Genomic DNA, 17,962 nt, shown 5'->3' on the forward strand with positions numbered 1-17,962 from the left:
TATATAATACGGTCCCACCTGTGTTAAAATTAAAAAAGAGAAAGGAAGAAAAAGAAAGGGTAGAAGGAAGGAAAGAAGGAAGGAAGGAAGGAAAGTAGAGAAAGATAACTTAAGGAAGCATAAAACGTTCCTGGAATGTTATACAAAAATCAAGGTAACAGCTATAGAATGGGGATGGGACTTAGGGACCATTCTACCCAGTGCTTTTCTGCACTGTTAGGATTTCTTACTATAAGCACTAATTTCTTTTCAAAAACTCTATTCAGTCATTTTTAAAATGCTAGAGATCTACTATATGGAAAGATTTCTAAGGTATATTAAAGAGAAAAAAACTCAAAATCACTGAATGACATAATTCCAAATGCATTAATTATAATAATAGCAAAAACGTGCAAATGATCGTATTTATACAAATACCATAAACAGATATTCCCTATGGAGAAAGGGAGGGACTGGGAAAGAAGGAAGAGGAAAATATGTTATTCTAAATAGTCCCATATTGTTTGAAGTTTTATAATAAGCATGTATTCATATTGTTTTTATAATAAAAATATTTTTTAAACAGAAAAGGTTAGACATATGCAAAAAGATTAACAGTAGTTGCCTCTAAGTGGTTAAGATATGGGTAAATATTTTGCCCACCTCTATATTTCAGTCTACTTTTCAACAGTTATATGTAACCAACATAATTCACTATTCTCTAACTTTTTCTCCTTCCTGAAATATCCCTTTCCTTCTCATCATTCTAAAAATTATTAAAACTGTTACATGTTTACTTCCTTGTTAGTATATCTGTACAGGTTACCCCTGTAGTAGTCTGATCTCCAAATAAGATTTGGAGTAATTCCATTAAGATAGTTTCATTTGCATATTTGTCTGTAGATTCTATGAGAACAACAAAAAATGAAATCTATGGAAGTAAAGAGAAACTAATCATACCTTAACATAAATGAGATCTAAAGAGATAATATACATATGTCAACTTACATGACTAATTCAGTACAAGGGAAATCCTTTTGAAGTATGTACCATTTAGTAATGGGGATAATGGGTGTATATCATTAAAATACAAAGTAAAAAGTGATTATCTTTACAAAACAGAGGCAGATATCCTTCGGGAATTCAGAGGAAGGGAAGGAGGAGAGGCAGGCACAAAAGATCAAGAAATGCTAGAATATCTTTGGGAGGAACTGGCATGAAGAGTTAGGATGAAAAGGAAAAGTGGAGTTGAAGAATAAAATGCCAGAGGAAAAAATTGAATATAATTTGATTCTTATAATAAAATGTCAGATAAATAGCTAAGTGAGAGGCAACAGACATACCCAATAGAGGGTTATCAACAGGGCAAAATAAAATGAATGAATGGATGGATCTTGAAAGAGGTCTTATTTAATTTTTACTGCCTAAAACTGCAGTTCACTTAGAAAGCTTTATAAAAGTTTTAAACTTTTTCCTTTAGAAACAAACACAGATTCCCAAGCCACATATATAATGTGTGTGAGATATTCTAATAATTTAAACTATTTATCTAGTACTACAGGTGACCTTTGAGCTATGGGGGGAGGGAAGGATAGAGGCTGATCTCCACACAGTGAAAAATCTGTGTATAACTTTACCATCAGTCCTCCTTATCCATGGTCAACTGTAAGAAAAATATATTTTCAAATCTAGATGTTATACATTAACTAGTCTCTAAGCTAGTGCTATCAAAAGTAGAATGCTAGCTACACATATAATTTAAAATTTTCTAGTGGCCACATTTAAAAATTTTTAAAGACATTCTAATAAAATTAATATATTTTATTTAACCCAATATATTCCAAAATAGTTCAATATGTAATCAATATTGAAATAGTTTATTATTTTTTTTTTGGTACCAAGTCTTCAAAATCCAGTATGTATTTTACATTTACTGCGCATCTTAATTCTCACTAGTCACCTTTCAAGTTCTTAATAACCAATGGCTCCTGCGTTGGACAGCACAGCTCTAGTCATAGCAGGTGGGTATTTGATAGCCTGGGGTATTTGCTGCCATTGCAGGGGGACAGACTTTAGACTCAGCTGCAATAAACACTATTCTGTTTAGATTTGTTACCATTGTTCAAAATACCAAGGAGAAGAATGGCACAAGTGCCACAAACCTCCACTAAACATGTGGATAGACAGTAACCAGCGACAGTACAGCTTCCCTTCTTCACCCAGGTTCCCAGAGCCTCCTGCAAAGTGTTTGTTCTGTTTGTTTCCTTTGTGTCTATCTACCCTACAAAGGTCTTACATTATAGTCCTGCTGTGCACAAAGATCCACCCTCAGGAGGAGGGAGGCAGGACACACTACCACAGCGGCCATCTTTTTAAATTAATTTTTATTGGAATTTTCTTTCACAGTGGCCATTTTAAAGCAAGGGAAATAAAGCCCGAGGCTACTTCTCCCTATTCATCACTCCCTATTCATCATGGCGCCATCTCTAACATTACATACCTTCACTTACATCCACTTCTATATTCTGCTCTTCACCCATTCAACATACACATTCAAATGTGCAGGATTTTGTTAATAATGCTGAAATTCTAGGGGATAGGTTACAGTGCCTCTTCAATTTCAATATTATAAGAATATAAATAACAAAAATCTTACAAGCAGCACATTTTTATTATTGTGAGTAAAACTTTATAAAACACAAAGTACTATTTTATATCAGTTTAGACTAATACAGGTTATTATGTCTCCAATTTATTGCTACATTCCTTCAACAATCCTCTTTACTAGAAATGGGCATACTACTGGCCCGGAGGTCAAATACAGACTTCCACCTGTTTGTCGAGTTTTATTGGAACACAGCCATACCCATATCTTTAGGTATTGCCTATGACTGCCTCCTCACTATATCTGTAGAGTTGGGTTGGTGCAACAGACATCTAATGGCCTGAAAAGCCTAAAATATTGACTATCTGGCCCTTTAAGAAAAAGTTTGATGACCTCTGCCCTTTGCCATTATTTCTTAAGGAAAAATTGCTTCTGAGTTACCAGGTCAAGTACTGGTAAGAACACACTTCTAAAACAAAGTCAACAAATGAAGGAACAAAGGGTAACATACTGTTAACTTGCTGAGTATTTGGAAAACTAAAAACCTAAGAGAATAAGATTAAGAATGAAGTGACATAAAAACCAGAAACCAAATACAATTCAGAAAAGATAAATGCAAAGCATACTCTATTTACTTAATGGCCCAAAATGTATTAACTAGACGTAAAGCAAGGTAAGAGAGATACAGCCCAATACTGCAGAAAAGATCTAAGGGACATAAGCAAACTCCTCTGTCTACAAAATAATCAGTAACTGAGAAATGCAGTCATAGGTTAAAAACTAACACAATTCCTGACTAAAACAGCATATGGTATGCAAGAGAAGGAAAATATGGTTTATAAGCTTAGAAAAGTAGTAATTGCTAAAAGACAGCATGGGTTGTTCTAACAATTTCCTTCACTGAAGGGGTTACAAGAGCAGGAGATTAGGTGATCATGGGCATGGCAGACTATACATGCCTTATAGGGAGAAATAACTGCTAGATGAAAATTACATTTACTACATTTATTCATAAATGGTGAGGGGGAAAGTTCAATTATAAAGCTTAGTTTAAAAAAACACTTTACTATTACTTTGCACTTTACTTAGTGCTGCCTCAGACGAACTTAAGATAGTGACATACAAGGCAGGCTCCTAAAATCTGCAGATGACATTAAGGTGAGGAATAGCAATACAGATTTTTAAAATCTAGACAATGAAGACTTAAGTAGAAATCAACAAAGGTGAAACATTATAGCTCCATCTTTCAGGACCCAACTCATATGCTATCTCCTATCTGAGGGCTTCCTCAATTCCCCAGCAGTTATCAGTTCCATTTTCTATCAGTTCCATTTTCTATGTTTCCATTACACTGGCTCCTCAGAACATATGTGATTTATGCCACTGTGTTATAGACATACAATCACTTCTCACTAGATGGGGACAAATTATCTCAGCATCTCCAAAGACTTTCCAAAGTACAGTGTCAAGAATAAGCAAATATATTCTCATCGGCAGTCCACATTTACTTTTATGTGTATCTAAAAAGAGAAAGTACACATGTGAATGGGAAGAAGAAAGCAAAGTATCTGAATCTCAGCTTTGTCACTTGTACAATATGACTTGGGTAATTTATACAAACTTCACTGAACCTGGTTCCCCTTCTGTAAAATGGGGACAATGTGTTCCATAAACAGTTAATATGAAAATTAAATAATACAGTATGCCCAACATACTATATGTGCACTCAATAAACATATCAATTCTTACTGCTTAGGTACCCTATTCGCAGAGAGATCCTAGAAGAATACACAGAAGAATAACCTGTACGGTAGAGCAACAATGTCAGAAGAACACATATAAGACCTGAGAATCTTTGAAGAGAAAGTTTGGCATTGGGAAGGAGGTTAGGAAAAGGGATTAACTGTAGAAGGATTATCAGTGAACATCCAAAATCCAATCTGGATGCCCCAAGTATAAAATCTTATCAGCTGCATAGTGGTAGACTATTTACAAAGAGGGTTGAAGGTGTGCAGGCTCCTTAGAAATGACTTTCACGCTCTTCTCACAAGAGGTAGAGCCTATTTCACCGCCCCTTGAATCTGGGCTGGACCTGAGATTGGCTTTGACCAACAAAATACAGAAATGACATTGAGAGATGTCTACTCTCACCCTCCTGGAACTCTGAGACCAAGGTCTCTGGAAGAAGCCCAAGTTAGCTTTCTGAGGATGAAAGACCACATGGTGAGAAATACCATCCCAGTATATTAAATTATCACATAGTACACTTTAAATATGTTACCATTCTGTTTGTCAATTATACCCGAATAAAGCTAGAAAACACACACACAAAGAAAAGCCATCCCAGCTGAGGTCCCTGACATATGATTGAGGCCACCTCTTACTCCATCTAGCTTCAGCCAAGCCTGACTTCATCTGACTTCACCTAAATGAGAGAGCACAGAGAGATGAGCAGAAACCACAATGGCAACCCAAAGAATAGTGGGCAAACAAAATGGATGGCTGTCTGAGCCACTAACTTTTAGAGTGGCGTGTTATAAATAACTGATAGATATATTCTGTCTGCAGAAAAGAAACATGGTAGCCTGCTAAGCAGATAAAAGGTTAAAATGCAAAAAAAAAAAAAAGTATTTAGGAATCTCTGTTATACCATCCACAGAAAAAGGACTCATAGACCCAAATACCTGGGCCATGTGGCAGACTTATTCCTAAAGAGGAGCTGAACATCTAACTTGAAGACGCTAGCTATTAAGATTATCCTACTCTCCTTGAAAACCCTATGCTCACGAAAGGGCCTTCTGATAATAACTAGATTTCATACATAGCTTATTATCAGTTTGGGGACTGGTCTATGTGAAGGGCACTTTTCCCTATAAATTAATGGCATTCTGGTTTTTACATACAGTATCTAGAATTTAATCACTTGGGAGTGTAGTAAAAAACTCAAATGTCTGAGCAGACTGTAGACCATGGTACCTTCACAAAGATCTAGGCAGCCAGCTTGAATTCCAAGCAATGCCCCTATGTTTTTGGTGCATATTTATGCAAACTTTAACAAATATTAGGAAGAATTCTCTATAATAAGCACTATGTGATGGTAAATATGAACACAAACTCTAGAGTCTTAGGTATGTGAGTGAGAACTCTAGTGTCACCAGTTGCTAGATAGGTCGTTTTTGAACTCATCTTGGACTTACTCTTCCTTCCTCAATCCCAACCTCCTCATCTGTAAAAAGAGGACAGTTGAAAGGACTGAATTAACAAGTTGAGGAGCTGATGAACAATGAAAACAGGATGCTTTATAAATTAGTCAAACACTTTTCACTGGACAGCCAGATTGAAACATAAGCTGGTCTGTCAGTGATGTTGTGGAAGAGACTCCTACATTGTATATGAAAAGTGTGATTCACTCACAGATGGGAAATACATTCCAATTCCAAGAGTCTAAATGCCTAAAAACAGAAGTCATTTTATTAAGGAGATTAAAGCCACTACGTAATACAAATCATTTTCCTAGCCCACAAATCTAGAATTTCTGGTGTTCAGACTTGACTGCTCCTTATTTGAACAATCCACAGACAAAAAAAAATTTTTTTAAACAAAATTATTGTCTGCTAACTAAATTACAGAATAAATTTTTATCTCCTTTAAAAGATTAAACTATGCACTTTATTCTGTTCTCTTTATCTACGAGCTTCGTTTTTCTTGTATTTTTTCCCCTAGGTTCCATATATAAGTGAGATCATACAGTATTTGCTTTTCTCTGTCCAACATTTCACTTAGCATAATGCCCTTGAGGTCCATAGGTATTGCTGTAAATGGCAAGATTTCATTCTTTTTAAAGACTGAATAATATTCCATTGTGTATATGTACCACATCTTCTTCACCCATTTATCCATCAATGGACACTTAGGTTGTTTCCATATCTTGGCTATTATAAATAATGCTGCAATGAACGTGAGGATGCATATATCTTTTTGAATTAGTGTTTTCATTTTCTTTGGATAAATACCCAGAAATGGAATTGCTGTATCAATATGGCGGTTCTGTTTGTAATTTTTTTGGGAACCCCCATACTATTTCCCATAATGGCTGCACCAATTTATATTCTTATCAATAGCGCATGAGGGTTCGTTTTTCTCCACATCCTCCCCAATACTTGTTATTTCTAGTCTTTTTGATAACAGCCATTCTAACATGTGTGAAGTGATACCTCATTATGGCTTTGATTTGCCTTTCCTTGATGATTAATGATGTAGAGCACCTGTTGGCTCTCTGAATATCTTCTCTGGAAAAATATCTGTTCAGATCTTCTGTCCATTTTTAAATCAAGTTGTTTTGGTTTTTTTGCTATTGAGTTATATGAGCTCTTTGTATATTTTGAATATTAGTCCCTTGTCAGATATAAGATTTACAAATATTTTCTTCCATTTCGTAGGCTGCCTTTTCATTTTGTTAATGGTTTCCTTTGCTGTGAAGAAACTTTTTAGTTTGACATAGTCCCACCCACTAGTTTACTTTTCTTTTTATTGCTTTTGGTGTTGAATTCAAAAAAAAAATCATTGCCAAGATGTATGTCAAGGAGCTTACCACCTATGTTTTCTTCTAGGAGTTTTATGGTTTCAGGTCTTATGTTCAAGTCTTTAATCCATTTGGAGTTAATTTTTGTGTATGGTGTAAGACAGTGGCCCAGTTTCATTCTTTTGCACTTTAGCTTATGCATTCACCTACAGTTAATGTGCTATTTTTAATGAGTCTTCTTTATTTATGGAAAGCAGGTCAAACAAGAGCTAGCAATTAAAAAGCATATAGTTAAAACAAACAAACAAAATAACAAGTTTGAACTGTATAATCACCAAGTAACCATCTTTGTCATAGTCCCTGTCTCAAAGAATTCAGGGTCTAGGAAAAGAGAAAATGTGATGCAACAAATACATTGCGTTACCATGCAATAACTGCAGATGTTACACTAGATAAAATGAAGGGTGACCGTTGCTGCTATAAGGACAAAGGAGGAAGTGTTAGGCTATAATATCAGGTAAGACACACAAAACACTATTTAGCAATTAAAAGGTCACTGGCAACCTGTACTAACCAGAGTTAGAGGCAGTTACTTTGCATTATGTTGGGAAGTGAAAAAGGTGTGGAGGTGTAGTAAAACTCTTTGAGACTGATTAGAGAAAGTTATATTCAAGAAATCAAAAACCCGAACAAATAGGTGAGCATAGTGATCTTCAGACAAATACGAAAGAAATATATTCAAAATAATGTACTTAAAGGATAATCTTCAAACAAATTCACATAAACCAATTTGTGATTTAACGAATTAGTGAAAACAGATGTTTCCTTCATAGTTTCTCCAGACTTGTGGCAAGGGTCAGATTACCATAATCTGCAGACCACCATATACCATCCACCATGAATGCATTTTTAGAAAGATCTCTTTGTAATCATCTAAGAGAAAGTAATCCAAATTTTAACACAATTAAATGGCAGTCTTCTTCCAGTTTTGTGCCAATTCAAAGTCATAAACGTTAATAGCTAAGAACATCAGTAGTTCTGCTTTGGTCAGGGTAAATGATTAAATATCTTTGCTCCCAAACCAATCACCTCTCTTAAACTGCTTGTAATTTCCAAAAACCCAAACGCTTCAGCACAGAGCCAAGACATTTTAATTAAAACAAAACATTTTAATTTTAATGTCATAAGACTACAGGGGACACAGTTCCTTAACATTAATGGAAGGTAGGTTTGGAATACCAAAAATCTCTTCCTCTATCATCAAGAACCTAAGTATCTGAAGTGTTCAAATTCAAAGAGGCTAGGGGCCATATTTATGCTCCCTTCTAAAGTGAGAAGAGTGTCTCAAAAAGACTGCTTACATAAAAGAAGAGAAGTTTAAATTTAAGCCCATTTCCTATCTTGTTGGTGCTTTTAAATACAACTTCTTGAAAAAAATTCAGAATTACCAAGGATTTTAACCTAAATCTTCTTTAAAAGTAAGACATCATCCTTGTCAAGTTACTTAATCCAAATTCACTTAAGTAGTTACCAGACTGAACTCTATTTGAGTAACAAAACAAGTCTGTACAGGAGCAGAGTAAGATGTGCATTCGTATTTAAAAGTACTGCCTGCTGAAAAACTTCTCTAGATATGACATGTTTACGTGTAACTCCTGTGGAGCCGAAGAAAAAAGGCTTGCTTAAAATAAGAGCTCAAAGGAACTGTCCTTTCTAACTTCACTAGTCATTTCTCAGACAGGTGCTGAGTTTGCTTAACGCCCTCCCTCCAGCAAGCCCCCACTCAGAAAAGGTGCCTCCTACACACAATTTATTTGGTTGCTATAACACTTGGTCTCTAAGTCACAAAGGGACTCCTGAGTGGAGAGGATAAAGCATAAGAAAAAGGGAGGATCAGGCTGTTTCAGTGATTGATCAATTCAGGTTCTCACTTGGTGATCCTGTTTAAACACAGAGCTCTAAAACGCCCCGTTATTTGGTGTCACGGGACAAGGGGATCTCTTGGGATAAACCAGGCAAGGGACTAAAAATTGAGAGGTTGAAACTACACAGGCAGCAGCTCCGGATTCTTGTCAAAACAAAAGCGAGTGGCACATGTCTGGCGGCCCCACGCGCAGGGGGATAAAGAGGAGGCTGGCTGGGGTTGGAGTTGAACTTGTCTTAGCCCCCTCCCCCAACTCCCACCGCCGCGCTCCCGGCTACGCAAAACCGAAAACGAGGGGGCGCCCAGGGCCCTGCTCTCTCCCCCTCCTTTTCCCCCGCCCAGTGCCGACTTCTTCCTCACCCGGTCTCCCGGGGGCGGAGACGCCGAGTTCCCCAGGGCCGGGAGTTAGTCACCGAGAAGAGGCGGTGACAGAGCGCACGGCTCGCTTCGCACACTCCGAGGCCTAGCCGCACCGGACCAGAGGCGGCCGGCGGAGGCTCTAGCGTCCCGGGCTTGCCGGGGAGCCCCCTCCCCGGAGTCTCAACTCTGCTCCCACCCCACCCCCGCCCCTACCCTGGGCAGCTCCAACGTCAGGCTCCACTCCCGACCGAGGAAACGATGCCCAGCCCGGCCGTTTCCTGCCCCCGGGGGCAGGGATTCCCTCCCCGGACCGGGGGACCGCGGCTCCATGCCGCTGACCCGAGCGGGGATCCCCTCGGCCGCCGGGCGGGGATCCCGGAACTGGCCCCGGAGCGCGCGTGTGGCCGCGGCGGGGAGGGGCGAGGCGGGGGAGTTTCCGCCGCTCGGCGGCCGGGCGGCAGCCGCGACTAGAAGCTGTCCCCGCGGCCGGCCAGGGACCCCAGCCTCCTCTGCCCCGGCCGGCTCTCCCCATTCGCGCCTCGGCCGGTCGGGCCTCCCGGGGGCCCCGCGCAGTCACCGTGTCGGACTCGGGGGCCAGAGAAACGCGGGCCCGCGACCACCCGTCACTTTCCAGTCGCCCCGCCAGAAACCCGGGTCTTGGAAAAGGAGAGAGACAAAAGGACGCTGGGGAGGGAGTCCCCACACTCCCTCGCACCCCCCGCGCCCGGCCCGGCCCTTACTCATAGTGGCGGAAGATCTCGTTGGTGACTTTACAGTAGAAAACTTCCTCGTCGGGCCGCAAGTCCGCGGGCGGCTTCTGGCTCACAAACGGCTTTCGGTGTAGCAGCGGCATCTCGTGTCCGCCCGCGGGCTCACCCGGACCCTCGGCCGCCCGCGCCGGCCCCGCTTCCCTATCAAAATTGGAGGGAAAGGAAAGCCGGTAAGGTGGGGAGCGCTCGGCAGCGGCGGCGTGGGCCGGTCCGCGCGCCGGGTGAAGCTCGACTGCCTTTTGTGTGACTGACGCGCTGCGGCTGCCACCCAAGCTGAGGTCGCTCCTGTCGCGGTCGGGGTATTGAGCCAGCGGAGCCGCCCCACCGCCGCACGCTGGGCTGCCGGTTCACAATGGGGCCAAACGCCCAGCCGCGGGCAGGCGGTGCGGGTGCGGCGGCGGCGGCGGCGGCGGCCCCCTCCCCCAGCCCCTGCGGCCGCGGGGCTCAGAACGTGCTCTGCGCGTAGCCGGCCGGCCCGACGCCGCTAGGGAGCTCGCTGCGGGCGGACCCCGGCGCCGCTCCGCTTTGTTCCCCCGCTCGCCTACACTTCTCTGCCGGCGCCGGCCGGCTCCCGAGCGACCACACCAAGCCCCTCACCTGCAAGCACGCCGGCTGCCACTTCTCCACCGTCTCAACTACAAAGGCGGCGAGGGGAGGCTCTGTCCCCCCGGGGGGTCGCTTCTCGCCGGCCCCTCCGCGCCGCCGGCCGCCGCTTCTCCCGCTGCCACGGCCTGGCTCCTCGCGGGGGATCGCGTCCCACCGCCACTTCCCCGCCTCTCGGAGCTCCTGGGAAGTTTCTGATCTACTTTCGGCTCAGAAGGAGGAAGAGCTGTTGGGAGGAGCTTTTCACTTCTCGCTTCTACCTTTTTATTGGCTACTCGATGACTTTTACAGCCTGTCACTGATACAGGAAGAGACGGCGGAGAGCCTGGGAGAGCTACATTATTAATTAATGGAGCAACCCCTTGTGAAGAATCAGAAGCATCCTCCATGTTTGCGATTATCAGCCCAAAGATCTGGGGAGAGAGCTGGGGTTTCAAACAAATAGCTAACAAAGTAAAGCCTTCCTCTTCAAGTCTGACACCAGCGCTTGGTTCCACAATGGGAAAAGGATTCCAATTAAGATTTAACTTGTATTTTAAGGATGGGAAGAGAGATGAGGAATAAGAAGTGAACAGTATTTTGAAATTTTCTTCTTCAGAATTAGAATTCACCTGTCTAAAAAAATACTTTGCTTGTATAAACATTCATCTTGAAAATACCTTTCTTGACACCGTGGTCTTTAATACTTAGGACAATTCAGTCAAAGTCTTAGCAGAGGAAAAGACCAAGAAAGTATACGTCAGAAAATGTCATCATGCCTGTAGGACCCTCTCATATTTAAAACTAAAAACCACACCTTTAAAAAGTAATATTTAGAATACGCCGCTGAATATATTATGCAAGGGATCAGTATTTAATTCAATCACTCAGAATTTTAAAGATTATGAATTTACTAGTGAAATTTCCCCTAAAACAACTTTCCTATATCTATGATTTCCATTTGTTGAACTAATTTTAATGCATATAATACATGTGACTTTTGAAGTAAAAAATATTCGAAACTACACATAACTCCAAATGTTTGCCAGCTTTGTATTAAATGGTCATTTTTGCTACTGCCCTTGACATTTGCTTATTTGCAGATTAACCTGTAAGAATAGGTCTAAAAGACAATAAGTTTGAAGAAGTCCTTCAACAAAGGATGTAACTAATTACTAATACTATGAAATGATCTCAGTTGTAAAAGCAATGTGGGATCATCTTTGTATCTTCAAATTAAGTACATATGTACATTGGAGCAGAAAATGTAAGGAATCTATCCAAATCTCAAGAATTATTATTTTTAAACTTCTTTTAAGATACTTCTATGGTGGCTAGCAAAATAAACTTTTGTGATTCAAAAATCATTAAGAAAATTAATGCACCTTAGTGTACAGATACAAAAGTCAAAGAGGCTTTGAAATGCTCTGAGTAGCAAGTATATTCCTTAGCCTGGATAAGCTCTTCAGAAAATTATGCATGCAAAGATTTGGTGTTTTAAACTGGCCTCCAACTAGTACACTGAGTGACAATATAGAATTCCCTTCATAGAAAGTAATTTCCCAGGTGAAAAACTTAGAGCCTACAAAAAATGGGGACAAGGAGAATGGATAATTTTCAACTGATATTGAAGCATCACTCTCACAATTCAAAATCCCACCTTAACTGTTAAGCTAAAAATAGATGAAATTTTATCTGATTATATAGTATTTATCTTTCTTAGATCTCACTATTTGCTAAGCTGCTAAAATAATCTTGTTAAAATCACCATCAAAAATAGTAATGTTGATTTTACTTTTATTAAATACAAATTTTTAAACAACTGGATTCTTGTTTTTATACTAGCCTAAAATGGAAATTTTATTCTACTTCAAAATACTATCATCTCAATTTCCCTACTACATACTCAAATTTCAATACCATCATAACTTGGTTCTCTGAGTTACATACATAGGATTTATTTTAATTTATGATATTTAATCAATATTATACATAGTTATTTCAGAATGTGTTTAGTACATTATAAATAATATATTAAAAGGTTTAGTTTTTATATGTTTATAATGTTTGATCAAATTGATAGCATACCTAAGCTACCTCAAAGTAACACTTCTTTTAAAGTTATCCTACATGTTTACTGCTAAAAACTTACCTAATATATTAGTTATTTCATATTTTGGTATCATGATCACCTCCTTGCTTTACTACTACTTCTAGACTTTTGAGAGTGAAAAGCTCATTGCTGTATTCAGAAAGTAAAGGATACTGTCATAAAATAGGACTTTGTGTAAAAAAAATTGGAAATATTGTAAAGGAAACTATGAAAGTTAGGGTATCACAAAAAAGAAAAAGAGAAATAATTTGAAATTTTAATAATTTAATTCAGTTAAACATTTGTCCTCCATTTATGTGCCAAGACACTGTACTAGCTCATGTGAGGGATACAATATAAATGTATCCTGACCTCAAAAAACGTTCACTCTTGTAGGTAAGAGATGATGTAAAGACAAATAAACAATACAAGGATTGTATGAGTCCTAATGATCATGAGTAATATAATGCAAAAAAAGAAGTAGAAAAGATTAAAAGAAAATGTACAATAAAAGGGGGACCCAGGGTCAGTCCTAAATGAAGTCATCCACAGGGCATGATTTGAAGGGCAACATAAAGCTCATGTTCTAGCATATCCTCCCCAGTCTCAAGATGCAACCCTCCACCCTCTGTCACCTCTCTGGGTGAAGACACCAGTAGTCCCCACTAAAATGTAAATATACTAGTTAGGGCATATATCAATCTAATATCATCAAGACCTAGTTTAATATTTGAGAAGGTATACTGCTTTGGATAGGTAAAGATAAAACAAGACTATGAAATATATATATTTGTAAAAGCTTGAGCTAGTATACTTTTCCTGTCTTCTATTGACTGATTAAGAAAGGCTTTACTTAGGTGGTTTGGTGAGACAGTAATTACTTAGAACTGAAAGAAACTTTTGGTAACTCTTCATTCTCTCATTTTGCAGCTGAGGAAATGGAAGCTCAGGAACTGAAATCTAGGCCTCCTGACTCCTTGTCTAGTCTCTTTAGACCACACTGCTCTTTCTGTAGATTTGATAATATCTAATTTTCTTGTATACCCTACTTGCACTGTATCTGTAAATGAGCTAAAATACTATTACAAATCCCTCCTGAACTGCTAAAATGTGTATGGGGATAAGATATATTACTCATGATCAGAAATAATCATTTTTGAGAATTATCCAGAAAGGCAATAGGAGTAATACAAATCTTAAATTTGTCCAACTGAAGAGCTGACAAATCCTATCTCCATGCTTCAGTTAACACATCTAACAAATATAAACACTTCATGTCCCTTACCTCTAAGTAGCAGTTTAGCATTTAGAGTATAGCTGAGAAAGATGTCTTATAAATATATACAAGGAATATCTTCAACTTTGTAACTCCTTTCCTTAGTATCTTTACCTGACACCTGTCTCAACTCTTCTATGATCTTTTTTTAATGTCTTTCTAATTCATGGCATTTTGCCTATAAAAGATTTATATATATTGTTCTTTAGAAGCAATGAATATCTGAAACCATTGGCCTAGTATTAGGATAGTGGTGCTAGACCTTAGCTGCCCATTGAAATTGCCAGAGGGGTTTTTGAAAGATACTGTTGCTTGGGTCATACCCTAGACTAATTAAAACAATTTCTGGGGTAGGGACCCAGGCGTCTGGGGTTTAAAAATCTACTCAGATGATTCTAATGTACTGCCAAGGCTGAGAACTACTATGCTTAGAGGAGATTGGATTGTTAATGCTGAAGTAGTAGTGTTGGCAAATTTGGAATTCATTTTTTATTCAACCATTTGTGATGAAAGTCATAAATTATGGGATGGTAGGAGGGGTTGAAAGAATGTCTATGGCCATCATCATTATCACAGTAATAGTTTACATTTAATGAATGCTTCCAGCTTGTCAAGCATTGTGCTAAGGGCTTTAAATGAATCATCTCATGCAATTCTTACAACAAAGTACTATTTATCACTTCCGTTTTACAGATGAAGCCATTGAGGCTCAGAGAGGTTAATTAAGTAGTTTGCCTAAGGTCATACAGCCCAGAAGCAGAAAAGCCAAAATTATCAACTCTGGAGTCCAAGCTCCTTACTATTGTACTACTGTATATTTCCATTGGACTGATTTGCTAATCTAGCTCAGATACAAATTGAAACAGAGAACTTGAGCCAATGCACTAAACAGTTTAGAACTTGTAATGATCAAGAATGTTTGTTAGAGGAAACCATGGAGAATTTAAAAAATTATCTTAGAGTGGGGAAAGCCTAAGCACCATAACGCAAAGCCCAGAATCCATAAAGATAATTCTATAAAATAAAAATTTCTGCATGACAAAAGCTACCACAAAGTTGGAAGATGAATATCAAACTTGGAAAATAATTATTTGCAACTCACTGACAAAGGGATAATTTTCCTAATATATAATTTCCTATTTCCCTGTCGTCTACGAATAAATCACAATAACCTAAGAGATACAGAAAAAAATATAGAAGTGGCTTTTAAAACATAAAAAATTCTCATCCTCACTCATAATAAGAGAAAAGCAAATTAAAACTACACTGAGATGACATTTTTCATCCTTCAGATTTGCAAAGATCACCATCATATGTTGGTAAGTCTGGAGAAACAGGCACAACCTCTATAAAGGGCAAATTGGTGATATTTATCCAAAATTACAAATGTACATAAAAGTTCCATCACTAGGAAGATATCCCACAAGTATATTTGAATATAAGCCTCTTTAGGGACTTCCCTGGTGGTGCAGTGGTTAAGAACCCTCCTGCCAGTGCAGGGGACACGGGTTCGAGCCCTGGTCCGGGAAGATCCCACATGCCGCGGAGCAACTAAGCCTAAGCGCCACAACTACTGAACCTGCTAGAGCCTGTGAGCCACAAGTACTGAAGCCCGCGCGCCTAGAGCCGGTGCTCTGCAACAAGAGAAGCCACTCACAATGAGAAGCCCGCGCACAGAAACGAAAAGTAGCCTGCGCGCCACAACAAAGACCCAACGCAGCCAAAAATAAATTTTAAAAAAACCCCACAAAAACTTTAGTTTGGCTTTGTTAGGAATAGCATAATGTTAAAATTAATGGACATGTCCATGATTAAACAAAATTATGATGTGTTCATACAATGGAATGGTATGCAGACATAAGAAAGAATGAGAAAGTTTTAAAAAGTTCATTAAAATATGTATGGGGGGCTTAATGTATATACATATTTGCTTGATACATAAAATGGACCTGGAAAGATATATTGGAAAATAACACATTGGTTGCCTCTGGAGAAAGAGTTGCTAGGGGACAGGGATCAAAGGAAGACTTCTCACTTCGTAGAAAGATGAATAAAAATTTTTAAGATACAGAGATTAGATGCTAAAGCGGCAGGTCAGGACAGATAGCTGATGTAATAAAGTCCTCCATGCAACAATTGGAAATAAGTTTAGAACTGCAAATAAAAAGTAAAAATGTCTGTTAAATATTTTACAGGGCCTAGCATGGTGCTTTTCCCATGACAGGAGTTCAATACAAATTTGTTGGATGGATGAACTGTTAGATGGATATATAAAATACAAACTTAATTTGATTATAGTAAAAGAAGCAGAGTCATATGGGTGACTGCTTTCATCTTAACCTAGAAATAGAATTTAGATTACACATTTCCAAGAAACTCCCTCTAGACTGTTTATGTTAATTATTAGCTATATACCAATTTACAGAACAAGTCATACTATATTCACCCAAATAGATTTAGTATTATTTTTTAAAATAAGACATATAAGGAACAAGCAGAAGGTTTTAAAATTTGAAGTACAGGGTTCTTTTTCTTATTTTTATCAACTGCAAAACTAATTTTTAAGTTTTAATCTGGTAAAATAGCTACCAGATAAAAGTTGCACTAATATTTACCATCTCATTTACTAATTTCTGTTAATACTGAGTATAAAATACTGGAATATACTACTTTGTTCCTCTTTTTCTTTAATGTTCAGGCTATAACCTATTATCAGATATTATTTTAAATATTACTATATAATTTTTTAAATCCTTTTAAAAAGATTTACTACCATGCCTGGAACACAGTAGGCACTCAAAACCTATTACAGAAAACTACTAAGTTCTTTCCTTTTTCTTATAGTATTTAAATAAATATTATTTATAATATTTATAATTAGGACCATGTCTTTTTTTACCAGTTAGCTCAAGTGGTTGAAGCATGGTTATTCATGGTATACTGCAAGTGTGACACCGATAACTAGCCCCATATTGTAATGCATACATGGACTACCTGGCAATTATGGATGAAGAAACAGAATTAAGACAGTTAAAATTCAGAAACCAGTTCTGAACATATTACCGCTAATTTCTAATCTAAGAGTTCCTGGTGAAACACGTGCTAATGCTACAGGCACGATAAGATAAAGTATTTAGGTTTTCTCCCTTTTACCTCTGTTGCCATCATCATACCTAGAACCCAGGAGTCACGCTACTATCCTATTTTCTCTAGTCTAAATGTTTAGGTCAAAACACCCATCTTTGGGTGTATCTTGGCACTGTGTCTTGACAACTGAAATTTATCTTTTTCAGCTGAAAAAGCTTTTTTAGCTACGAGTAAACTCTCAGTAACTTTTTAGCATCTAGAAACCACATACCTGGCATCTAGGAACTGGTTTACCTACCAGAACAAGCATCTTGCCTATTTCAAGTACAAAACCCAATTCCCCAGTACTAAACATCTCTCTTTTTACCATTTCAAACTTCCCTCTTAAAATAAAGACCTCACTCTCGGTCCGGTGTGGTAGGCGGAATAATAGCCCCCAAAGATGTCCACAGCCTAATCCCCAGAGCCTGTGAATAGTTATCATACACGGCAAAAGAAACTTTCTGATGTGATTAAGGTTAAAGACCCTGAGATGGGGCAAGCTGCCTGGATTATCCAGGTGGGCCCAGTTTAATCACTTGAGTGCTCAAATGTAGAGAACCTTTCCTGGGTGTGGTCAGAAATAGATGGGAGGACTGAATAAAGGTTAGAGGGATATGATGTTGCTGGTTTGGAATGGAGAAAGGGGGCCACAAACCAGAGAATGTGGTGGTCTCTAGAAGCTGGAAGAGGCAAGGGAACGGATTCTCTCCTAGAAGCCTCCAG

The 17,962-nt window shown here is 38.8% G+C and overlaps 2 protein-coding genes across 2 annotated transcripts in view; both read right to left on the reverse strand.

Moving 5' to 3' along the window:
• The window catches only part of BAZ1A (bromodomain adjacent to zinc finger domain 1A), a 96,718-nt gene extending 85,566 nt beyond the window's left edge, over nucleotides 1–11,152 (reverse strand). The window contains exons 1-2 of the mRNA XM_032622340.1: nucleotides 10,758–11,152; nucleotides 10,131–10,301 (exon numbers count right to left, since the gene is read on the reverse strand). Coding sequence (XP_032478231.1) covers nucleotides 10,131–10,243 — 113 coding nt within the window. The 5' untranslated portion in view covers nucleotides 10,244–10,301; nucleotides 10,758–11,152. The remainder of the gene's footprint in view (nucleotides 1–10,130; nucleotides 10,302–10,757) is intronic.
• On the reverse strand, nucleotides 10,762–12,536 carry LOC116748853. Its single transcript, XM_032622342.1, has one exon. The coding sequence runs from the start codon at nucleotides 11,405–11,407 to the stop codon at nucleotides 10,796–10,798; it is 612 nt and encodes a 203-aa protein (XP_032478233.1). The 5' UTR covers nucleotides 11,408–12,536; the 3' UTR covers nucleotides 10,762–10,795.
• Between the last annotated feature and the right edge of the window lie 5,426 nt (nucleotides 12,537–17,962).

The sequence above is a fragment of the Phocoena sinus genome, chromosome 2 (assembly GCF_008692025.1).
Source record: "Phocoena sinus isolate mPhoSin1 chromosome 2, mPhoSin1.pri, whole genome shotgun sequence".
In the NCBI taxonomy this organism is placed as follows: Eukaryota; Metazoa; Chordata; class Mammalia; order Artiodactyla; family Phocoenidae; genus Phocoena; species Phocoena sinus.

Coding starts and splice junctions, on each gene's coding strand:
- LOC116748853 (XM_032622342.1), bottom strand. CDS start 11,407: ATGTTTATACAAGCAAAGTATTTTTTTAGACAGGTGAATTCTAATTCT.